Source organism: Hyperolius riggenbachi, chromosome 5 (genome assembly GCF_040937935.1).
Source record: "Hyperolius riggenbachi isolate aHypRig1 chromosome 5, aHypRig1.pri, whole genome shotgun sequence".
Taxonomy (NCBI): domain Eukaryota; kingdom Metazoa; phylum Chordata; class Amphibia; order Anura; family Hyperoliidae; genus Hyperolius; species Hyperolius riggenbachi.
Window position 1 is genome coordinate 27,293,756 of NC_090650.1, and position 26,671 is coordinate 27,320,426.

General features: G+C 45.5%; 1 protein-coding gene across 2 annotated transcripts in view; it reads right to left on the reverse strand.

Annotated features, from left to right (window-relative positions):
* The window catches only part of HASPIN (histone H3 associated protein kinase), a 109,914-nt gene that overhangs the window by 51,653 nt on the left and 31,590 nt on the right, over positions 1 to 26,671 (reverse strand). Inside the window, exon 3 of one of the 2 annotated variants that reach the window (XM_068235231.1) lies at positions 7,743 to 7,913. In XM_068235231.1, the coding sequence (XP_068091332.1) occupies positions 7,743 to 7,913 (171 nt within the window). Of the gene's footprint in view, positions 1 to 7,409; positions 7,467 to 7,742; positions 7,914 to 26,671 lie in introns of those variants that run through there. The other variant, XM_068235232.1, reaches the window with a different exon arrangement.

Consider the following 26,671-nt stretch of genomic DNA (forward strand, 5'->3'; position numbering starts at 1 on the left):
CTATTATCTGAGAAATAGAACATTTTATCATATTTTCTATTTTAATTACAGTTACAAATTCATTAGGAGTCGGAGTCGGTGCATTTTTTCCCGACTCCGACTCCAGGCACCCAAAATTGCCCGACTCCACAGCCCTGCTTTTTTGCACCCTAACTGCGCTAAGGGGCCCAAAGTTCAATGAGTACCTTTAGGATTTCACAGGTCATTTTGAGAAATTTCGTTTCAAGACTACTTCTCACGGTTTAGGGCCCCTAAAATGCCAGGACAGTATAGGAACCCCACAAATTACCCCATTTTAGAAAGAAGACACCCCAAGGTATTCCGTTAGGAGGATGGTGAGTTCATAGAAGATTTTTTTTTTGTCACAAGTTAGCGGAAATTGATTTTAATTGTTTTTTTCCACAAAGTGTCATTTTCCGCTAACTTGTGACAAAAAATAAAATCTTCTATGAACTCACCATACTCCTAACGGAATACCTTGGGGTGTCTTCTTTCTAAAATGGGGTCATTTGTGGGGTTCCTATACTGCCCTGGCATTTTAGGGGCCCTAAACCGTGAGGAGTAGTCTTGAAACCAAATGTCTCAAAATGACCTGGGAAATCCTAAAGGTACTCATTGGACTTTGGGCCCCTTAGCACAGTTAGGCTGCAAAAAAGTGTCACACATGTGGTATCGCCGTACTCAGAAGAAGTAGTATAATGTGTTTTGTGGTGTATTTTTACATATAACCATGCTGGGTGGGAGAAATATCTCTGTAAATGACACATTTTTGATTTTTTTTACACACAATTGTCCATTTACAGAGAGATTTCTCCCACCCAGCATGGGTATGTGTAAAAATACACCACAAAACACATTATACTACTTCTCCTGAGTATGGCGATACCACATGTGTGACACTTTTTTGCAGCCTAGGTGCGCTAAGGGGCCCAACGTCCTATTCACAGGTCATTTTGAGGCATTTGTTTTCTAGACTACTCCTCACGGTTTAGGGCCCCTAAAATGCCAGGGCAGTATAGGAACCCCACAAGTGACCCCATTTTAGAAAGAAGACACCCCAAGGTATTCCGTTAGGGGTATGGTGAGTTCATAGAAGATTTTATTTTTTGTCACAAGTTAGTGAAAAATGACACTTTGTGAAAAAAAACAATAAAAATCTAATTTCCGCTAACTTTTGACAAAAAATAAAATCTTCTATGAACTCATCATACACCTAACAGAATACCTTGGGGTGTCTTCTTTCTAAAATGGGGTCACTTGTGGGGTTCCTATACTGCCCTGGCATTTTACGGGCCCAAAACTGTGAGTAGTCTGGAAACCAAATTTCTCAAAATGACTGATCAGGGGTATAAGCATCTGCAAATTTTGATGACAGGTGGTCTATGAGGGGGCAAATTTTGTGGAACCGGTCATAAGCAGGGTGGCCTCTTAGATGACAGGATGTTTTGGGCCTGATCTGATGGATAGGAGTGCTAGGGGGGTGACAGGAGGTGATTGATGGGTGTCTCAGGGGGCGGTTAGAGGGGAAAATAGATGCAATCAATGCACTGGGGAGGTGATCGGAAGGGGGTCTGAGGGGGACCTGAGGGTTTGGCCGAGTGATCAGGAGCCCACACGGGGCAAATTAAGGCCTGATCTGATGGGTAGGTGTGCTAGGGGGTGACAGGAGGTGATTGATGGGTGTCTCAAGGTGTGATTAGAGGGGGGAAATAGATGCAAGCAATGCACTAGCGAGGTGATCAGGGCTGGGGTCTGAGGACGTTCTGAGGTGTGGGCGGGTGATTGGGTGCCCGCAAGGGGCAGATTAGGGTCTAATCTGATGGGTAACCGTGACAGGTGGTGATAGGGGGTGATTGATGGGTAATTAGTGGGTGTTTAGAGGAGAGAAGAGATGTAAACACTGCACTTGGGAGGTGATCTGATGTCGGATCTGCGGGCGATCTATTGGTGTGGGTGGGTGATCAGATTGCCCGCAAGGGGCAAGTTAGGGGCTGATTGATGGGTGGCAGTGACAGGGGGTGATTGATAGGTGATTGACAGGTGATCAGTGGGTTATTACAGGGAATAACAGATGTAAATATTGCACTGGCGAATTGATAAGGGGGGGTCTGAGGGCAATCTGAGTGTGTGGGCGGGTGATTGGGTGCCCGCAAGGGGCAGATTAGGGTCTAATCTGATGGGTAACAGTGACAGGTGGTGATAGGGGGTGATTGATGGGTAATTAGTGGGTGTTTAGAGGAGAGAAGAGATGTAAACACTGCACTTGGGAGGTGATCTGATGTCGGATCTGCGGGCGATCTATTGGTGTGGGTGGGTGATCAGATTGCCCGCAAGGTGCAGGTTAGGGGCTGATTGATGGGTGGCAGTGACAGGGGGTGATTGATGGGTGGCAGTGACAGGGGGTGATTGATAGGTGATCAGTGGGTTATTACAGGGAATAACAGATGTAAATATTGCACTGGCGAATTGATAAAGGGGGGTCTGAGGGCAATCTGAGCGTGTGGGCGGGTGATTGGGTGCCCGCAAGGGGTAGATTAGGGTCTAATCTGATGGGTAACAGTGACAGGTGGTGATAGGGGGTGATTGATAGGTGATTGATGGGTAATTAGTGGGTGTTTAGAGGAGAAAAGAGATGTAAACACTGCACTTGGGAGGTGATCTGATGTCGGATCTGCGGGCGATCTATTGGTGTGGGTGGGTGATCAGATTGCCCGCAAGGGGCAGGTTAGGGGCTGATTGATGGGTGGCAGTGACAGGGGGTGATTGATGGGTGGCAGTGACAGGGGGTGATTGATAGGTGATCAGTGGGTTATTACAGGGAATAACAGATGTAAATATTGCACTGGCGAATTGATAAAGGGGGGTCTGAGGGCAATCTGAGCGTGTGGGCGGGTGATTGGGTGCCCGCAAGGGGTAGATTAGGGTCTAATCTGATGGGTAACAGTGACAGGTGGTGATAGGGGGTGATTGATAGGTGATTGATGGGTAATTAGTGGGTGTTTAGAGGAGAGAATAGATGTAAACAATGGATTTGGGAGGTGATCTGATGTCAGATCTGCGGGCGATCTATTGGTGTGGGTGGGTGATCAGATTGCCCGCAAGGGGCAGGTTAGGGGCTGATTGATGGGTAGCAGTGACAGGGGGTGATTGACAGGTGATCAGGGGGGATAGATGCATACAGTACACGGGGGGGGGGGGGGGGGGGGTTCTGGGGAGAATCTGAGGGGTGGGGGGTGATCAGGAGGGGGCAGTGGGCAGGGGGGGGGGGGATAAAAAAAAAATAGCGTTGACAGATAGTGACAGGGAGTGATTGATGGGTGATTAGGGGGGTGACTGGGTGCAAACAGTGGTCTGGGGGGTGGGCAGGGGGGGGGGGGTCTGAGGGGTGCTGTGGGCGATCAGGGGGCAGGGGGGGTGAAATCAGTGTGCTTGGGTGCAGACTAGGGTGGCTGCAGCCTGCCCTGGTGGTCCCTCGGACACTGGGACCACCAGGGCAGGAGGCAGCCAGTATAATAGGCTTTGTATACATTACAAAGCCTATTATACAATGTAAATGCAGCGATCCGGGTGCTAGTAACCCGCCGGCGCTTCCGAACGGCCGGCGGGTTACTACGAGCGGTGGGCGGAGCCAGTCCCCGGCGGCTGATCGCGTCACGAATAACGCGATCGCCGCATAGCCACTCCCGCAGCCGCCCCCGCCGATGGGCGTATTGCGGTCGTTTGGGCCCAGTCTTTGCCGCCGCCCATCGGCTGGGGGCGGTCGGCAAGTGGTTAAAGAGGAATTCCAGTGAAAAAAACTTAATGAACAAAAGTGTTTAATTTTTACAATAATTATCTATAAATGATTTAGTCAGTGTTTGCCTATTGTAAAATCTTTCCTTTCCCTGATTTACATTCTGACATTTATCATATGGCAACATTTTTACTCCTAGCAGGTGATGTCAGTGGAAGCAGCTGCTGCTTGCTTTTTTGGCAGTTGGAAACAGCTGTTATTTCCCACAGTGTGATGTCGGCTCCATGGTCCTGTCATCACACTGTGGGAGGGTTTTTTACCACAATATCAGCCATACTGATTGGGAGGAAGTTCAATCCTTGGTTATGGTTTCTCTTTAACCACCTGAGCGGTCTGGACGAGCTGAGCTCGTCCAACACCGCCGGAGGTCGCCGCTCAGGCCCTGCTGGGCCGATTTTAATCAAATAAAAAGCAGCACACGCAGCCGGCACTTTGCCAGCCGCGTGTGCTGCCTGATCGCCGCCGCTCTGCGGCGATTCGCCGCGAGCAGCGGCGAAAGAGGGTCCCCCCAGCCGCCTGAGCCCAGCGTAGCCGGAACAAAAAGTTCCGGCCAGCGCTAAGGGCTGGATCGGAGGCGGCTGACGTCAGGACGTCGGCTGACGTCGATGACGTCACTCCGCTCGTCGCTATGGCGACGATATAAGCAAAACAAGGAAGGCCGCTTATTGCGGCCTTCCTTGTTTATTCTGGGCGCCGGAGGCGATCGGAAGATCGCCTCCGGAGCGCCCTCTAGTGGGCTTTCATGCAGCCAACTTTCAGTTGGCTGCATGAAATAGTTTTTTTTTTATTCAAAAAAAACCCTCCCGCAGCCACCCTGGCGATATAATCAGAACGCCAGGGTGGTTAAAAGGAAACCTAAACTGAGAAGGATATGGATTTTTCCTTTTAAAATAATATTAGTTGCCCGACTCTCCTGCTGATCCTGTGTCTCTAATACTTTTAGCCACAGCCCCTGAACAAGGATGCAGATCAGGTGCTCTGACTGAAGTCAGACTGGATTAGCTGCATGCTTGTTTCAGGTGTGAGATCCAGATACTACTGCAGCAAATTGATCAGCAGGAGAGTCAGGCAACTGGTATTGTTTAAAAGGAAACATCCATATCCCTCTCAGTTTAGGTTCCCTTGAGGCTACTTGCACACCAAGACGTTGCGTTAGGTGCTACGTTAAGGACGCATAACGTGCACCTAATGCAACGTATGGTGGTGCGGGAGAGGACGGTAGAGTGAGCCGCGTTAGGTGGCTCTATCCGTATAAGGTCTCCAAGAGTGGCGCTGATTGGCCGGCGGGACTACGTGATACGGAGCAAGACACTCCCCATCACGTGGTCCCGCCGGCCAATCAGCGGCCGCCAGTGCGGTGAATATTAAATAGCCATGTGCGCGGCTACTGTAGCTGCATCTCCCCGCCTCCTCTCCGCCCCCCACTGAGCATGTGCAAACAGTCTAACGCGGCTATAGCCGCTCCAACGCCATAGCATGCTGCACTTTCCGAACAACGTGCAGCGTTACATGTAACGCAACGTGGGCTGTGTGAACAGCCCACTTGTGTTACATTGCTGTGCATTGGGGGAACGTCTTAGTGTGTAAGCAGCCTTAAGCTAGCCTTGTCATATGCAGCAAACCGTAGGCATGAGGACGGCATCTAATACATGTCTGCTCCCCCCGTTTTTAACCCTCCTGGCGGTCTATTAGAAACCGCCAGGGGGCAGCGCAGCACTACTTAAAAAAAAATTTTTTAAATCATGTAGCGAGCCCAGGGCTTCCCCCGTCGCCATGGCGACGGGGCGGGATGACGTCGTGACGTCTAAGGGAGTCCCGATCCACCCCTCAGCGCTACCTGGCACTGATTGGCCAGGCAGCACACGGGGTCTGGCGGGGGGGGGGGGGGCGGCGCTCTTGCGTGGAGCGGCGGCGATCGGAATGCAGACGCAGCTAGCAAAGAGCTAGCTGCGTGTTGCAAAATAAAAAAAAAAAATTATGCAAATCGGCCCAGCAGGGCCTGAGAAATCCTCCTGCGCGGCATAGCCCGAGCTCACCTCGGGCTTACCGCCAGGAAGGTTAATTAACCGTTCAGCTCTGGTGTCCTGTAAGGCTGCTTTCACAGTGGGACGTTACAGGCACATGTTAGAACAGCTTGTAACGCAGCCCAACTCACAGTAATGAAAAATCAATGGGCTGTTCACAGTGCCCACGTTGCGTTACAGCATAACGCTGCACGTTCTATGAAAGTGCAGCGTGCTGTGCGTTGTACACGGTTTTAGCCTCGTTAGACAGTGTGCACATGCGCAGTGAATAGCCACATGGCTAATTAATATTCACTGCACTGCTGACGTAATGGATTTCTTCCTGGAGCGGCTGCTTTGTGCGCTGATTGGCTGGCGGGACCACGTGATGGGGAGCGTTCCGATCATGTGGTCTCCGATCATGTGGTCTCCGCAGTCTTTTGAGCTGCATAACGCAGCTCATTCTGACGTCTTCCTATCACCACAAGGCGTTGCGTTAGGGGCACGTTATGCGACCTATAACGTCCCCTAAAACGCAACGTCCTGATGTGAAAGAGGCCTTAGGCCAAGTACAAGTGACGCAAGGGGATAATTAGTCTGGTAGGGGTTAACACTTAAAATAAAACACTTATTTTTAATGGGACACTGTCACTTTAGTTAAAAAATACTTTTTTTTCCTCTCGCAATTTTGTGTGAATGATTGCTGGTAGCAGCAATCATTCACTATTGAAAGAGTGAACAAGCGGTGGGGACACACGTGCACGATTGCGTCGGCTTTTTGTCCTGGATGTGAGTCTCAATCAAGGATCCTTTAGAGTACCCAGTTTGGACAGGAGACTCACATCCAGGAACCATAAGTGGTTAGCTGGTTTATTCTGGATGCGCTCTGTTGAAATCTGCATTGTGTTTGGAGACCCTTATCTCTGCCACGGTGTAGATTTCAATATTCCCGCTTCATGCACTCCCGCTGCCGAAACACTAAGCTGTCCAATGACAGCTGAGCTCCTTGCATCGGTCAGGAACCAATCACTGATCACAAAGTAAAAATAGAAAAAGGCTCTGGTCCTCAAGGGACCGCAGCAGTCGCATCAAGAATCAGCTAAACTAGCCGTACACTCAGATTGATTTCTCTGCTCAATGCAGTACAGCACTATGGGAAACAGATTGACCATCTTCTCTTGCCCCGCCCTTAAACGGATATCTTCTGCTCTGTCCAATACACCACTTCAATCCATTTATGGTAGAAATTCATCAAAACGTCGATTGATTGGACATGTTCAGGCAGAGGATTCTGGCAGATTCAATCAGAGCGATCAAATCTGCCGAGGATTGAATGGGAACAACCGAGTGTATTGGTGGCCACTAATGGTCCAACCTTTTTCATCCAATCTTACCATTTCTATGTAATATGAGGGAACTGCCTAAGTTATCCAATCAATATAATCACTCAGTTTACCCTTATACTACATAGATTTGTTAAAGTTGGATGAAAAAGTTTGGGTCATTAGTGGACGCCTCAAGACCATCTTTACACCAATGTACAGAGACAACCCTGCTCAGTTCTCTGAACCAGCCCTATCAATGCCTACCACCCAAAGATCCTATATACTGACCGAAGGTTGTAAGTATGCATGGGACCTGTGGGCGAGGGCTTAGGGTGTTCATACACTAAGTCAGTTGTTGTCAGTTATAACTGAAAGGACAGCTGATGAGCAAGGTAATTTCTGATGTGCAAGGTCATTTTCATGTTTCCCTATGGCGCAGGTGTCAAACACAAGGCCCACGGGACGAATGCGGCACTCCTTGCCATAGGGCAGAAGAGAGAGTTGGACCATACCATTCACAGGCAGGTGACAGCAGATTCTAAGAGGACAGAGATAATGGGCAGAAGACCTGACCCTGAGCATTCTATCACAGGAGGAAGGGAAGGGTGTAGCACTTCATACCTCTCTGGCAGACACTCATTTTCCTTCTCATCACTGGCAGGATGAGGGGAGGAGTCAGACTTCTGCTTGTTCTTTTTAAGGCTTTTCTTCTTTTTCCTTTTCTTCTTGGAGAATGGCGGCTTCTCTGAGGGAGGCTTCTGATGTCTCTTCTGGCAGACGACCCTCTTCTTGCTATAAAGAGATATATTGAAGCGGATCAGAGATGAAAAACTATAAACAAGTAACTTGTCTATGTATCTTATCTTAAGTTTGGATAGTTTACACAGCAAATCTCGCTGCAAACAGATTCAACCGTTTATGGTTATTTCTTCCTGTGATACGAGAGCAGCCATGTTTTGTTTGTCACATTACACACAGGCAAGCTGATCTATATCTCCAGCCATCAGCCTGTGAAAACTTCACTCCCCTCTCCTCCTCCCTCTTAAATCTCTGGCTAGTAACACCTCCTCCACCTCCTGCCCAGACTGAGCTCCCATAAGCCCTTGCTACTAAGGCTCAGAGTGCCAATGCACTCTGGAGAAACTGTGGGCGAGGCTTGTTTAGTTTATAGGGAATTCGAGCATAAAAAAAATTAAAAAATATTTGGCTTGAGGAATGCCCTATAAATTATATGAAAGGAACACAATTATGCAATGAGTACAAGTTTAACTCGGATCCACTTTAAGCAAGCAAAGATAATCACAGAAAGGTTAGATAAACTGGGACATCGATTCGGAGGAAGCGGCCATTAAAATATTAAAAATAGAGAGGAATAGGTAGGCCAGTAGGACAGCGGCTACTGGAAAAGGTATTTATTGCATAAGTGGAGACTACACGTTTTGCAGGTTGCCCAGGAAGCTTCTTCAGGTCAGTAACAAGTTGCGCCGAGAGGCTGAGAAGAGGTTGGAATGAACGCACTGGGCTTCTTTAGTCTGGAGAAAAGACCCCTTAAGGCCCATACACACGCTGGATTGATGTAGCCTCACATGGATTAAGACCTGATCCCCCCCAGTTGCTTAACCCTCTTCGCTGGCAGCACCGCTAGCGGCAGCTAATCAGCGCGGAGCAGCGGCGATCGGAATGCACACGTTGAAAAAATAAAAAAAATTATGCAAATCGGTCCAGCAGGGCCTGAGAAATCCTCCTGCGTGGCTTACCCCGAACTACGTTCGGGGTTACCGCCAGGAGGGTTAACCATCTGGCACTGTAATTATCCTAAGGAAGCATGCTCCGACCCACGAAACGCGTTGCATGTGCTAACAAACATTCGGCCAGATTTATCAAAGCATTATCGACAGTTTTCTTCTTAGAAAGTTTTATCCAGCAGATGAACTGTTCAGCACAATAAGAAGATTCCTAAATCCTACTTAAAAGTGACAGTTTAGCGTGTATTTCTAGAGCTGCACTACAGTTAAAGGGAACCTGTACTGAGTAAAAATATTTAAAATAAACACACGAGGTAACTTCAAATGAACATTACATAGTTACCTTGCCATCAGTTCCTCGCAGAAGCTCACCATTTTCTTCTGACAATGATCCCTTCCAGTTCTGACAACATTTTGTCAGAACTGAAATATATCAGTTGCTGTCAGTTATTTATCAGTTGCTATCAGTTATAGCTGAGAGGACGACTGATGTGCCAAGTAATGTCTATGTTTCCCTATGGCTCAAGTGGGCAATGTTTCAGTTTAACAGTGTGCTGACCAGAAAGCTGTTATGGGGTAATGGCCATTTTCAAAATGGAGGACGGAGAATTTCCTTGTTCACAGTGGACAAGCAGGACGCGGAAAAGGAGAAAGAGATTGAGGAGTATACTACACGGGAGGTAAGTATGACTTGTGTATGTTTATTTTGACTTTTAATTTTCAATTCAGGTTTTCTTTAAGAAAAGTGCGAATTCATCTCTAAACTGCCGCAGATTAAGAAGTGCTGAATAGCAGTTCTACTGATAGTGCAGCAGTGCAGGCTAGGCATGATTTCTGAAGGGCTCCTCCTCCCCCTGCTGCTAGGTGTACTGTGAAGCTGTTCTGTGCTTAACCCTTGCAGTGCTAGGCACTGATGCAATACAACAGATGTATTGGTTACCTCAGCAACAGCAATTTCCCTCACACACTGCACTGAGAAACTCCACCTGTTTTACAACAGTTTTAGAAGGAAACTGCACTGTCTAGTTATTTCTTAAAGAGAGACTGAAGCCAACAAAAATTGCTATTTTTTCCTTCTAGTTCGCTTCAGTACTCAGATGTAAACCACCGCATCCCCGCCGCAAAACGAGGGCTTTAGACGCCCCAAATCCCTGGGGGACAATCTGGCCGGCACTTCCTGAAAGAGGCAGAGCTCTCAGCTGCAGCTTTGCCTCTACAGATGTCAATCGCAGCGGATCGCCGCCTCTCCCCGCCCCTCTCATTCACTGAGAGGGGCGGGGGAGAGGCAGAGATACGCACGGCGATTGAGGTCAGGAGAGGCAGAGCTACAGCAGAAAGCTCTGCCTCTCAGGGCAGCATAATCCACAACCAAGATGGTCGTGGATGTTTGCCCCGGGATTTGGGGGGGGGGGTCTAAAGCCCTCGTTTCGTGCCGGGGATGCAGCGGTTTACATCTAATGAGACTACTGAAGCGAACTAAAAGGTAAAAATAGCAATTTTTGTTTGCTTCAGAGTCTCTTTAAAGGAATCAGGAGGCAACATCGCAGATCTGATTTACTTACCTGGGGCTTTCTTCAGCCCCTCGCAGCTGTCTGTCCCACGGTGAGCGCTCCGTTCACAGCCGCCGGCCCGGGGCCCCCGCACGGTGCAGAGACCGACCTCGAGGTCGTCCTTACTGCGCCTGCACGAAGTGCTGATGTCAGTCAAGCCCACGTTGTCCACGGCTTACTTCGTAGAACTACTATGCCTGCGCAATACTCCGCGTCAACGTGGGCTTGACTGACAGCGGCGCTGGTAAGTAAATCAGATTTGCGATGATGTTGCCTCCCGATTCCTTTAAGATGTCTGAGACAGTCCAGCACCGATTTCTAAAAAAAAACTACCAATATTTGGTCTCAGACACTCTTGATTAATGTCCCCCATTGTCCTATTTGACTGTCATTATTGAGGTAAGTCACCTTTCATTTTAAGTGTTTTAACCTAATTTTATATATCCTTGGGTGCCTCTTCTCCCCTTTGTGCTCACATACCCCCCACTGTTTGGGTTGGAGGGGTACCCCGGGCCCCATATGGTTTACATCATTGTGTAGGCCATTGTCTTTCTCGCCAGGCGAGTGACCGCATCCAGTCCATGCTGGACACCACGAGTGGAGTTGGGACAAACCCCCCCTGCTTCAAGTGATTGGCTGCCCCTCATGTACCCCACCTTTGTGAGTAACCATTTGTTATACAACTCGCTATTCTTTTCTTCATTACATATTGCACTATTTGGGCTCCCATTGGCCTCGATTCATAAACAGCAGTGCGATAAAAAAAATCTTGTCGGGAAAATACCGCACTCGGTATTTTCCCGGTCTGTGTGCTAATTCATAAAGATTTCCCCAGCTGCCCTTGGAGGTCGGTAAATTACCGCAGCCCATTGAGCGGTAGAGTAGAGCAGTGTTCCGATTCCCTTTTTGCCCTGCAGAAATGAATCACACAGACGGCTCTCTCTGGCTCTCCCACTGATGACTCAGACAGATGAGTCACACAGTCTTTCCCTGCCTGCAGAAATTACTCACACAGGCGGCTCTTTCTACTGATGATTCAGACAGATGAGTCACACAGTCTTTCCCTGCCTGCTGAAATGATTCACACAGAAGGCTTCTGGCTCTCTCCACAGATGAATCAAACAGACTTTCGGCTCTCTGCACTTTGCATTAATCAGAGCTGTCAGAGCAGTCGGTAACTTGTTAAGACCTCACCAGAGGTGTCGGTAACTACCGCCAGGCTTACCGCTTGTTGAAGGCTTTATGAATTGACATTTGCTGACAATTTACTGACATGTGTTGTCGGTAACTGCAGCCAAGTCGGTAATTTATCTCCCTGGTCGGTAATGTCAGCTTTTCATGCGGTAACAGCCTTTATGAATTGACATTTTGCTAAGTGGTCGGTAAAGTCTGCTGTTTTCAGCATTACCGCATGAGGTAATGCTTTATGAATCGAGGCCATTGTCTCTGTGCTCTCTTTTTAAGGTGTCAAGACACCCAACACTTTCCCATATCCCCTATAGAAAATGTTATAGCAATCTGACACACAAATTCAGACATTCCACGTGTGGAATTCTCTATTCTCACCTAGGCCAGATGGCCATCAGAATCTGCTGTCAACATTAGAATAGGTGTCCGGTTACAACAGTTCTGTCTGTCAAATGTGACAGACAGGGACACATGCTATACACACAGTCCTGAGGAGGACATGTGACATACAAGCAGTGCTGAAAGCACTTGGCATACACAGTCCTGAAGACATGTGACATACAAGCAGTGCTGAAAGAAGCATGTGGCATACACACAGTCCTGAAGAGAACATGTGACATAAAAGCAGTGCTGAAAGTGCTGAACCTCTGTTCCTCTCTGATTGGCCAACATTTCTCAGGCTGAAACAATGCACTTTCTATAGTGAAGGGTGGGCAAATCAGGCAGAGGAGACTAATGCTGGGCATACACCTATACAATTATGCGTCAGATCAAGCCGCTGGCTCGATGCCGGCCTGAATCGATTTCTGCTCGTCCCGATCGAGCGGGGAATCTATCCGACAGGTCATCGGACCTGTCGGATATTATAAATCGAGCCATCAGTGGCTCGATTGATAAGGAAGCAAAATGCTGTGTATGCCCAGCATAAGGGCGGATATTACATCACGACTGGCTTCAAAATAGCCACAGTAAATATAGAAACTGTCTAGAATAGGATTCTCTACTTTTTCTTTATAAAATTCACAGGAATGATAACGTGGACAGTGCAATACATCTGTTATGTAAGTAGAGCAAGAATTTATCTACTTATAGATTTGTTTTTTTCTTCCTGAGATAGTATGGCTGACAGCTCCTCTAACGATCCTCCGGTCCCCTGCCACGGCTCAGTTTCTTCAGTCGCCGGCCACTGCCCCTGGGCGGCCGTGTGCGTCCTCATTCATGTTCCCATCACTGGGAGGGTCCTGCGCAGGCAAATTATGAGGTTTTCCTGTGCAGGTTGTTCCCTGCGATGTGTGCGCAAACAAGGAAGCACGTGGCCTGGGCCACGTAGGCGCAGTGGACGTCGACTTGCAAGTCGGTGAAAAAACAAAACGGGGGGGGGGGGGGAAGAGAAATCGGAGGATCGGCGAGTACCAGTGTGGGCACTGGACGGCTGCAGGGGGCTGGCAGAAGCCCCAGGAGAGTGAAACAAATGCACTGCATTCATGCTGTACACCCGCCGGAGCGCGGTGCAAGTGCAGTAGCGGACCCTTAATGTTGAAAAGTGCTGTGCCTAGTGTGTCGCTGCCTAACCTTATGGAAGGGCCAGCCCTGGGTACACTCAATACATAAACAGCGCGCGCGCACACACACACTGCAAAAACCAGGCACACATATACACTGTATGTGCACACAGCACAAATCAGGGATGTGTAGTCGGAGTAGTTTATGGGTACCTGGAGTTGGAGGTTACATAAACTGAAGAGTCAGATGATTTTTGTACTGACTCCACAGCCCTGGCACAAACATATACACTGTACATGCACACAGCAAAAACATGCAAACACTACACATACACTGTACGTGCACACAGCAAAAACCAGGCACATGTACACTACACATATACACAGAGCATAAACCATGCAGACATACTCTACACATAAACTGTATATGCACACATCACAATCCAGGCACACATATACACACACAGCACAAACCAGGCACATGTACACTACACATATATGTAGAGCACAAACCATGCACACATACACTGTATATGCACACAGCACAAACCAGGCACACATATACACACACAGCACAAACCAGGCACATGTACACTACACATATATGTAGAGCACAAACCATGCACACATACACTACACATACACTGTATATGCACACAGCACAAACCAGGCACACATATACACACACAGCACAAACCAGGCACATGTACACTACACATATATGTAGAGCACAAACCATGCACACATACACTGTATATGCACATATCACAAACCAGGCACACATACATATACACACACAGCACAAACCAGGCACACATACATATACACACACACACACACACAGCACAAACCAGGCACACATATACACACACAGCACAAACCAGGCACACATATACACACACAGCACAAACCAGGCACATGTACACTACACATATATGTAGAGCACAAACCATGCACACATACACTGTATATGCACATATCACAAACCAGGCACACATATACACACAGCACAAACCAGGCACACATACATATACACACACACAGCACAAACCAGGCACACATATACACACACAGCACAAACCAGGCACACATATACACACACAGCACAAACCAGGCACACAAATACACGAAGCACAAACCAGGCACACATATACACAAAGCACAAATCAGGCAAATGTACACTACACATATATGTAGAGCACAAACCATGCACACATACACTACACATACACTGTATATGCACACATCACAAACCAGGCACACATATACACACAGCACAAACCAGGCACACATACATACACACACACACACACACACACACACACAAGGCACACATATACACACACAGCACAAACCAGGCACACATATACACACACAGCACAAACCAGGCACATGTACACTACATATATACACACACAGCACAAACCAGGCACACATATACACACACAGCACAAACCAGGCACACATATACACACACAGCACAAACCAGGCACATGTACACTACATATATACACACATAGCACAAACCAGGCACACATATACACACACACACAGCACAAACCAGGCACACATACACCACCTATACTGTACATGCACACACACCACATTACACCATTATCCTACCACTGGCAGCCACCGCCTCTCTACAATACAAGGGCAGCATAATCCCCAGTAAATCCCCCATCACGCCCAACAAATCTACAGCCCTTTCCTCCGCCTCCCAGCAGTCACACTTTTATCTCCCAGTATGGAGTACAAACAGGATGCAGCATAGGAAGTGCTTCCCCAATACACACACTCCTAGATCTGCAGAGCTGCAGCCTAATGCTAAATATACAAACACATATACAAGAGCAAAAGGCCAAACACAGATCAGAGAGCAGCAGAATCCACATACCGAACTGTGTGTAACGGAGGACAGCTCACATCTCATTGTAACTTCTGCACTCAGCAAGCACGCCCCCAAACTTCCTGTGCTTTCACTTTACATTAACCCTCTGCTGCCCCTCCCACTCTGTACAGTCTGCACTCAGCTATCTGCACAGGGTCACATAACTGTGAATCCAGACAGGAGGGAGGGCAAGAGATCACATAACTGAGAATCCTTGCAAGAGGGATCACATAACAAGAAACAAGAGAGGACAAGGGATCACATAACTGAAAATCTAGACAGGAGAAAGAACAGTGGGTCACATAACTGAGGATCTAAAGGGGGGGAAGAGGATCACATAACTGAGGATCTAGAGAGGATGGAGGAGAAGGGATCACATAACTGAGGATCTACAGAGGAGGAAGGACAAGGGATCACATAACTGAGGATCTAGAAGGGGGGGAAATCACAGAACTGAGGATCTAGAGAGGAGGAAGGACAAGGGATCGCATAACTAAGGATCTAGAGAGCAGGAAGGACAAGGGATCACATAACTGAGGATCTAGAGAGGATGGAGGAGAAGGGATCACATAACTGAGGATCTAGAGAGGAGGAAGGACAAGGGATCACATAACTGAGGATCTAGAGAGGAGGAAGGACAAGGGATCACATAACTGAGGATCTAGAGAGGATGGAGGAGAAGGGATCACATAACTGAGGATCTAGAGAGGATGGAGGAGAAGGGATCACATAACTGAGGATCTAGAGAGGATAAAGGACAAGGGATCACATAACTGAGGATCTAGAGGGGGGGGGGGGAAGAGGATCACAGAACTAAGTATCTAGAGAGGAGGAAGGACAAGGGATCACATAACTGAGGATCTAGAGAGGATAAAGGACAAGGGATCACATAACTGAGGATCTAGAGAGGGGGGGGGAGAGGATCACATAACTGAGGATCTAGAGAGGAGGAAGGACAAGGGATCACATAACTGAGGATCTAGAGAGGAAGGAGGAGAAGGGATCACATAACTGAGGATCTAGAGAGGAGGGAAAGCAAAGGATCACATTACTGAGGATCTAGAGAGGAAGGAAGAGAAGGGATCACATAACTGAGAATCCAGAGAGGAGGGAGGGCAAGGGGTCACATAACTGAGGATCTAAAAAGGAGGGGGGGGGGCAGAGGATCACAGAACTGAGGATCTAGAGAGAAGGAAGGACGAGGGATCACATAACTGAGGATCTAGAGAGGAGGGCGGGGGAGAGGATCACAGAACTGAGGATCTAGAGAGAAGGGAGGACAAGGGATCACAGAACTGAGAATCCATAGAGGAGGGAGTGCAAGGGATCGCATAACTGCGAATATAGAGAGGATGGATGAGAAGGGATCACAGAACTGAGAATCCATAGAGGAGGGAGTGCAAGGGATCGCATAACTGCGAATATAGAGAGGATGGATGAGAAGGGAGCACAGAACTGAGAATCTAGAGAGGAGGAAGGACAAGGGATCACGTAACTGAGGATCTAGAGAGGAGGAAGGACGAGGGATCACGTAACTGAGGATCTAGAAAGGAGGGCGGGGGACAGGATCACAGAACTGAGGATCTAGAGAGGATGGAGGCGAAGGGATCACATAACTGAGGATCTAGAGAGTAGGAAGGACAAGGGATCACATAACTGACGATCTAGAGAGAAGGTAGTGCAGAATCAGGAAAACCGCTCTACTGTGCCGTGATAGACAGTGCTGGATCACAGGCAGCCAGGCCCAGAGAAACAGTAACAAAAGGGGGATCCGCAACAATGTCTTCACGATCAATCTTTATTTAGGACATATCCTCAATACAGCCAGAACCTAGCAGCTGACAGGTTTCGGACCGAGGTCCTTAATCATAGCTCAGAGGAGGGAGGACAAGGGATCACATAACTGAGGATCTAGAGGAGGAAGGACAAGGGATTACATAACTGAGGATCTAGAGAGGGGGGATAAGGGATCACATAAATGAGAATCTATAGAGGAGAGAGGGCAACGGATCACATTACTAAGGATCGAGAGAGTAGGAAGGAGAAGGGGGTCACATAACTGAGGATCTAGAGAGGAGAGGGGACAGGTGATCACATTCCTAAGGATCTAGAGAGGAGACAACACAAGGGATCACATAACTAAGGTTCTAGAGAGGAGAGAGATCAAGGGATCACATATGTAAGTATCTAGAGTGTGTGTGTGTGTGTGTGTGGGGGGGGGGGGGGGGCAAGGGATCGCATAACTCAGAATCTAGAGAGGAGAGAAAACAAGGGATCACATAACAGGATCTGGAGAGGATGGAGGACAGGGGATCACATAACTGGGAATCTAGGGAGTAGAAAGGAGAAGGGATCACCTAATGTAGGATCTAGAGAGGAGGGCGGACAAAGTATCTCATAATGGAGATTCTAGAGAGGCGGGAGGACAAAGGATGACGTAGCTCAAAATCTAGAGAGGAGGAAGGATGGAGGACCATCTTACTGAGATGTTAACAGGAAGTAAGGAGAGGGGATTACATAAGAGATCTATAGAGGAGATAGGGCAGGTAACCACAAGACAAATATAACCTACTACCTTGTGCTTCACACAACCAATTACTGAAATAACAAAAATCTCAGAGATCAATAGCTGATATATCAAATACGTGTATTATGAAAATCACATCACATTAAATACACACAGTATACCCATGATCCCCAATTATTGCACCATCCCTTTAAAACACATGACATTTTTTAAAGGGATGGTGCAATAATTGGGCATCATGGGTATACTGTGTGTATTTAATGTGATGTGATTTTCATAATACACGTATTTGATATATCAGCTATTGATCTCTGAGATTCTTGTTATTTAGGTACCCACAAGACACACTAGACAGGAGAAGGACAATGGATCACACTACTGAGATCTAGCGAGGAGAAGGATCACATGAGAGATCTAGACAGGAGAAGAGAAGAGTGACGTCGGTGCTGGAGCGTGGAAGTAAGGTGAGTCGGTCTCTGCCCGGCCCGCTGCCGCAGATGGGGGGGGGGGGGGCGGATTGACTGGGGGAATACTACCAAGAATGGGGGCATACCAGCTACACTGGGGGCAGCTATGCTACTACACTGGGGGCATACTTCCTACACTGGGGGCAGCTATGCTACTACACTGGGGGCATACTTCCTACACTGGGGGCAGCTATGCTACTACACTGGGGGCATACTTCCTACACTGGGGGCAGCTATGTTACTACACTGGGGGCATACTTCCTACACTGGGGGCAGCTATACTAGCTACCTATACTGGGGCAACTATACTACCTATGCTTGGCTACCTACACTGAGGGCACCTACACATGAGATCCTATACTGAGGGACCTATACCTGGCTACCTACCTACCTATACTGAGTCAGAGGGCATTTTTTGGGGAGGGACGCACCACAGCTATAACGAGCGTTGCAAATTGTTGGTGCTATATATGGGCCTGTGTGTGTGCGTGCGTATGTGTGTACGCGCGCAAAGAGGATGGGGGGGGGGGGCACCAAAATCCGGTTTCGCTCAGGGTGCAGTGAAACCTAAGGCCAGCCCTGAGAACAAGGATTTCATAACAGATCTAGACAGGTGGAAGGACAAGGGATCACATTACTGAGATTCAGAGAGGAAGAAGGAGCAAGCGTTGTAAAAACAGCGCAGGACATTTGGGCGCAGCCGGTGCCACCATAGACCATAATAGGAATTACGGCTATACAGTGATGTGAAAAACTATTTGCCCCCTTCCTGATTTCTTATTCTTTTGCATGTTTGTCACACTTGTACACAAGACTGATGCTTCTCAGCCTAGGTGGCCATTCATAGGAACAGGTGCCCCAGAATCCCTCCCCCTCCCCACTAGTGCAACCACGAGAGATCCAGACTGCCAGATCATCACTTCTGAGCACCAGTTGAGATCATTGTTCTCCTTCCTTACCCAAAACCCCCTCCCTTCCACAGTCACCTGAAGGATTGGGTCCTGATCCCCGCGGACAACAATACTCACTGCATGTGTACGCACCTTAAAGAGGAACTCCAGTGAAAATAATGTAATTAAAAAAGTGCTTCATTTTTACAATAATTATGTATACATGATTTAGCCAGTGTTTGCCCATTGGAAAATATTTTAAATCCCTGATTTACATTCTGACATTTATCACATGGTGACATTTTTACTGTTGGCAGGTGATGTAGCTACTGCATGCTTTTTTGGCAGTTGGAAACAGCTGTAAACAGCTATTTCCCACAATGCAACAAGGTTCCAGACAGGAAACTGCCAAGAGCATGCACTCAGAATTTCTTTGTGGGAGGGGTTTCACCACAATAGCCATACAGCGCCCCCTGATGGTCTGTTTGTGAAAAGGAATAGATTTCTCATGTAAAAGGGGGTATCAGCTACTGATTGGGATTAAGTTCAATTCTTGGTCGGAGTTTCTCTTTAACCACTTAACGACCGCCTAACGCCGATAGGCGTCGGCGGGTCGTTAGTGGTATAGCATGGCTTTCCATGCCAGTTCACGGAGACTGTCTCCGTGAACAGTGTGCAAGCCGCCGATCGCGGCTCGCACGCATAATGTAAACATCCGGGGAAGAAATCCCCGCTGTTTACATCACACGGCGCTGCTGTGACGTACATCGGCGATCCCCGGCCTCTGATTGGCCGGGGATCGCCGGCATCTGATAGGCAGAAGCCTATCCTATCAGGCGCAGGACGGAACTCCGTCCTGCGCCACTCACAGGGTAAGGGAGAGGGAGGGAAAGCAGGGGAGGGCGGAAAGCGCTCCGGAGGGGGGCTTTGAAGAGCCCCCCCGGAAAGTGCGGGTAGCCGGCGGCGATCAGACCCCCCCAGCAGGACATCCCCCTAGTGGGGAAAAAAGGGGGGGGAAGTCTGATCGCCCTGGCTATTTCCTGATCGGTGCTGCGGGCTGGAGAGTCCACGCAGCACCGATCAGAAGAAAATACCCCGGTCCTTAAGTGGTTAAAGATTACAAGGACTCCATGATTTAACAAGAATAATATGACTGCAGCTGTGTTACGGTGGCCAAACACCAGTAGATAGCCACCAGATTTGACCAACGGATAGATCCCTCTCTGATCACGGCCTTAGAAGACGACTTGCACCTTTTAAAAAGCTGGAGACTACAACCCTCTGTAGACAATGTTGGACATCTTTAAAGGACAATTAAAGTGAGAGGAAAATGGAGGCTGACATTTATTTCCTTTTAAGCAATACTCATTATCTGTCTGTCTTGTTGATCCTCTGGCTCTAAAAATTTCAGCTATAGACCCTGAACAAGCATGCAGATCAGATGTTTCTGACTGAGGTCTGGCTTCATTTGCCGCATGCTTGTTTCAGGTGTGTGATTCAGACACTTCTGATGCATAAAAAATAAATAAATAAATAAATAAATAAAAATCAGCAGAATGCCAGGCAACTGTTATTGTTTAAAAAGGAAAGAAATATAGCAACCTTCATATCTCTCTCACTTCTGGTGTCCTTTAAATGGAACCTGAAGTGAGAAGAATAATTTAAACAATACCAGTTGCCCGGCTGTCCTGCTGATCTCTTTGGTTGCAGTAAAGACTGAATCACACATCTGAAACAAGCATGTAGCTAATCTTGTCAGATCTGACAATAATGTGAGAAATTTCTAATCAGGGGCTTGTTCAAGGGCTGTGGCTAAAAGTATTAGAGGCAGAGGATCAGCAGGATAGCCAGGCAACTGGTATTGAGTAATGTTACAGTTAGACTTACCGGTAACTGTATTTCTAGACGTCATACGGGACACTAGAGATGTGGCTCCGCCCATCCAATTAGTGGAAACCACTTGAAAGAGTAAAAAGAGTATTAATAGCCCCCACCCTCCCCTGGCTCCTCAGTGTAATGAAAGTAACTTCCAACTAAAACACAGAGAAGAGGAGAGGAAATAAAAGACACCTCAAAAGGAGTGTAACCCATAAACCCCCAATCCAATAGCCGTAAGAGAGTGCGACAGGAATAGAGGTGGGTCGGTGTCCCGTATGACGTCTAGAAATACAGTTACCGGTAAGTCTAACTGTAACATTCTCTAGCCGTCATACGGGACACTGGAGAGATAAACAAGTAGTCTGAAAAGACATAACTAGGGAGGGCCACAACCCTGGAGCACTACTCTGCCAAAACGACACCGTACTATGCATAGGTCCACAGAACCGTATGGGCAGTAAATTCCCATGCAGAACAATTCTGCCACACAACCGCACTGGCCCTCAGAGCAGGATTGTCAATATCCATTATAATCTTACTGCATACATTTCTAAGATTCCAGCATCTCGAAACCCTCTGCTCTGCATCCACTTATATCCTCTATACAAGATTTTCAATCTCCACAGCCAGAATAGGTAAAGTGCCGGCCTGTATATCAGACCAATTCGAAACAGGTTTGCAGACCAATTCGAAAGAGGCTCGAAGTCAAAATCAAAAACAGACAAAGTCAAAACCGAAAGAAAGTCATAATCGCAAGACTGAAAGTCATAATCGCAAGACTGAAAGTCATAATCGCAAGACTGAAAGTCATAATCGCAAGACTGAAAGTCATAATCGCAAGACTGAAAGTCATAATCGCAAGACTGAAAGTCATAATCGCAAGACTGAAAGTCATAATCGCAAGACTCGAAGTCATAATCGAAAGACTGAAAGTCATAATCGAAAGACTGAAAGTCATAATCGAAAGACTGAAAGTCATAATCGAAACAGACTCGAAGTCAAAATCGAAACAGACTCGAAGTCAAAATCGAAACAGACTCGAAGTCAAAATCGAAACAGACTCGAAGTCAAAATCGAAACAGACTCGAAGTCAAAATCGAAACAGACTCGAAGTCAAAATCGAAAGACAAAGTCAAAATCGAAAGACTGAAAGTCAAAATCGAAAGACTGAAAGTCAAAATCGAAAGACTGAAAGTCAAAATCGAAACAGACTCGAAGTCAAAATCGAAAGACTGAGTCAAAATCGAAAGACAAAGTCAAAATCGAAAGACTGAAAGTCAAAATCGAAGCAGACTAGAAGTCAAAATCGAAAGACTGAAAGTCAAAATCGAAAGACAAAGTCATAATCGAAAGACTGAAAGTCAAAATCGAAAGACAAAGTCAAAATCGAAAGACTGAAAGTCAAAATCGAAAGACTGAAAGTCAAAATCGAAGCAGACTCGAAGTCATAATCACAAGACTCGAAGTCAAAATCGAAACAGACTCGAAGTCAAAATCGAAACAGACTCGAAGTCAAAATCGAAAGACTGAAAGTCAAAATCGAAGCAGACTCGAAGTCATAATCGCAAGACTCGAAGTCATAATCGCAAGACTCGAAGTCATAATCGAAAGACTCGAAGTCATAATCGAAAGACTCGAAGTCATAATCGAAAGACTCGAAGTCATAATCGAAAGACTCGAAGTCATAATCGAAAGACTCGAAGTCATAATCGAAAGACTGAAAGTCATAATCGAAAGACTCGAAGTCATAATCGAAAGACTCGAAGTCATAATCGAAAGACTGAAAGTCATAATCGAAAGACTGAAAGTCAAAATCGAAACAGACTCGAAGTCAAAATCGAAACAGACTCGAAGTCAAAATCGAAACAGACTCGAAGTCAAAATCGAAACAGACTCGAAGTCAAAATCGAAACAGACTCGAAGTCAAAATCGAAAGACTGAAAGTCAAAATCGAAACAGACTCGAAGTCAAAATCGAAAGACTGAAAGTCAAAATCGAAAGACTGAAAGTCATAATCGAAAGACTGAAAGTCATAATCGAAAGACAAAGTCATAATCGAAAGACTGAAAGTCAAAATCGAAAGACTGAAAGTCAAAATCGAAACAGACTCGAAGTCAAAATCGAAAGACTGAAAGTCAAAATCGAAAGACTGAAAGTCAAAATCGAAGCAGACTCGAAGTCAAAATCGAAAGACAAAGTCAAAATCGAAAGACTGAAAGTCAAAATCGAAGCAGACTCGAAGTCATAATCGCAAGACTCGAAGTCATAATCGAAAGACTCGAAGTCATAATCGAAAGACTCGAAGTCATAATCGAAAGACTCGAAGTCATAATCGAAAGACTCGAAGTCATAATCGAAAGACTCGAAGTCATAATCGAAAGACTGAAAGTCATAATCGAAAGACTCGAAGTCATAATCGAAAGACTGAAAGTCATAATCGAAAGACTGAAAGTCAAAATCGAAACAGACTCGAAGTCAAAATCGAAACAGACTCGAAGTCAAAATCGAAACAGACTCGAAGTCAAAATCGAAACAGACTCGAAGTCAAAATCGAAACAGACTCGAAGTCAAAATCGAAAGACTGAAAGTCAAAATCGAAACAGACTCGAAGTCAAAATCGAAAGACTGAAAGTCATAATCGAAAGACTGAAAGTCATAATCGAAAGACAAAGTCATAATCGAAAGACTGAAAGTCAAAATCGAAAGACTGAAAGTCAAAATCGAAAGACTGAAAGTCAAAATCGAAACAGACTCGAAGTCAAAATCGAAAGACTGAAAGTCAAAATCGAAAGACTGAAAGTCAAAATCGAAACAGACTCGAAGTCAAAATCGAAAGACAAAGTCAAAATCGAAAGACTGAAAGTCAAAATCGAAGCAGACTCGAAGTCAAAATCGAAAGACTGAAAGTCAAAATCGAAAGACTGAAAGTCAAAATCGAAAGACTGAAAGTCATAATCGAAAGACTGAAAGTCAAAATCGAAAGACTGAAAGTCAAAATCGAAAGACTGAAAGTCAAAATCGAAAGACAAAGTCAAAATCGAAAGACTGAAAGTCAAAATCGAAAGACTGAAAGTCAAAATCGAAACAGACTCGAAGTCAAAATCGAAACAGACTCGAAGTCAAAATCGAAACAGACTCGAAGTCAAAATCGAAACAGACTCGAAGTCAAAATCGAAACAGACTCGAAGTCAAAATCGAAACAGACTCGAAGTCAAAATCGAAACAGACTCGAAGTCAAAATCGAAAGACTGAAAGTCAAAATCGAAAGACTGAAAGTCATAATCGAAAGACTGAAAGTCATAATCGAAAGACAAAGTCATAATCGAAAGACTGAAAGTCAAAATCGAAAGACTGAAAGTCAAAATCGAAAGACTGAAAGTCAAAATCGAAACAGACTCGAAGTCAAAATCGAAAGACTGAAAGTCAAAATCGAAAGACTGAAAGTCAAAATCGAAACAGACTCGAAGTCAAAATCGAAAGACAAAGTCAAAATCGAAAGACTGAAAGTCAAAATCGAAACAGACTCGAAGTCAAAATCGAAAGACTGAAAGTCAAAATCGAAAGACTGAAAGTCAAAATCGAAACAGACTCGAAGTCAAAATCGAAAGACAAAGTCAAAATCGAAAGACAAAGTCAAAATCGAAGCAGACTCGAAGTCAAAATCGAAAGACTGAAAGTCAAAATCGAAAGACTGAAAGTCATAATCGAAAGACTGAAAGTCATAATCGAAAGACTGAAAGTCAAAATCGAAAGACTGAAAGTCAAAATCGAAAGACTGAAAGTCAAAATCGAAACAGACTCGAAGTCAAAATCGAAAGACTGAAAGTCAAAATCGAAAGACTGAAAGTCAAAATCGAAACAGACTCGAAGTCAAAATCGAAAGACAAAGTCAAAATCGAAAGACTGAAAGTCAAAATCGAAACAGACTCGAAGTCAAAATCGAAAGACTGAAAGTCAAAATCGAAAGACTGAAAGTCAAAATCGAAACAGACTCGAAGTCAAAATCGAAAGACAAAGTCAAAATCGAAAGACTGAAAGTCAAAATCGAAAGACTGAAAGTCATAATCGAAAGACTGAAAGTCATAATCGAAAGACTGAAAGTCAAAATCGAAAGACTGAAAGTCAAAATCGAAAGACTGAAAGTCAAAATCGAAACAGACTCGAAGTCAAAATCGAAAGACTGAAAGTCAAAATCGAAAGACTGAAAGTCAAAATCGAAACAGACTCGAAGTCAAAATCGAAAGACAAAGTCAAAATCGAAAGACTGAAAGTCAAAATCGAAACAGACTCGAAGTCAAAATCGAAAGACTGAAAGTCAAAATCGAAAGACTGAAAGTCAAAATCGAAACAGACTCGAAGTCAAAATCGAAAGACAAAGTCAAAATCGAAAGACTGAAAGTCAAAATCGAAAGACTGAAAGTCATAATCGAAAGACTGAAAGTCATAATCGAAAGACTGAAAGTCAAAATCGAAAGACTGAAAGTCAAAATCGAAAGACTGAAAGTCAAAATCGAAAGACTGAAAGTCAAAATCGAAAGACTGAAAGTCAAAATCGAAAGACTGAAAGTCAAAATCGAAACAGACTCGAAGTCAAAATCGAAAGACAAAGTCAAAATCGAAAGACTGAAAGTCAAAATCGAAAGACTGAAAGTCAAAATCGAAAGACTGAAAGTCAAAATCGAAAGACTGAAAGTCAAAATCGAAAGACTGAAAGTCAAAATCGAAACAGACTCGAAGTCAAAATCGAAAGACAAAGTCAAAATCGAAAGACTGAAAGTCAAAATCGAAAGACTGAAAGTCATAATCGAAAGACTGAAAGTCATAATCGAAAGACTGAAAGTCAAAATCGAAAGACTGAAAGTCAAAATCGAAAGACTGAAAGTCAAAATCGAAAGACTGAAAGTCAAAATCGAAAGACTGAAAGTCAAAATCGAAACAGACTCGAAGTCAAAATCGAAAGACAAAGTCAAAATCGAAAGACTGAAAGTCAAAATCGAAAGACTGAAAGTCAAAATCGAAAGACTGAAAGTCAAAATCGAAAGACTGAAAGTCAAAATCGAAAGACTGAAAGTCAAAATCGAAACAGACTCGAAGTCAAAATCGAAAGACTCAAAGTCATAATCGAAAGACTCAAAGTCATAATCGAAAGACTCAAAGTCATAATTGAAAGAGACAAAGTCATAATCGAAAGAGACAAAGTCATAATCGCAACAGACAAAGTCATAATCGCAACAGACAAAGTCATAATCGCAACAGACAAAGTCATAATCGTCATAATCGCAACATACTGCGAAAGACTCGAAGTCATAATCGAAACCGACTGAAAGTTGTAATCGAAACAGAATCGAAGTCAAATTCGAAACAAGGGACTCCCTGAAAACTAACCAGAGATTCATTTCTTGAAAGTTTCCATTACCCCTTAATTGTCAATCACCATCGCTTCAGTGCAGGTTTGACAAATCATCATGTTCTAATATTGGGGAAGCCAATTGCTGCAATGGCAACAATTCACCTTCACTCCACCTGCTGCTTAACATTCACAGCTAGATCACATGGACACAGAGGATAGGAGAAAAGAAAAAAATAGATACAGGGAAAATCACTCTCTAATCTTAAACCTATGAGTGCACATCCCTGCAAAATGTTAGTTTCTGCATCTAGCATAGGAAACAAATGACTCCTTAAGACTGCTCAGGGCTTTCCTTACCCTGAAAGACTCCATTACCTCTTTGTATAAATTGTCAATCACTACAGCTCTCCTAGATCTAGTGCAGGCTTGACAAATTATCTCGTTATAATACTGGGGAAGCTTAATGTTGCAATAGCAACCTTTTTAGTTCTTGGCTTCTCCACACATTATCCTATACCTCCCCCGCTTTTACTTTCAGCTTGCTATGATATAGATAGCGGGA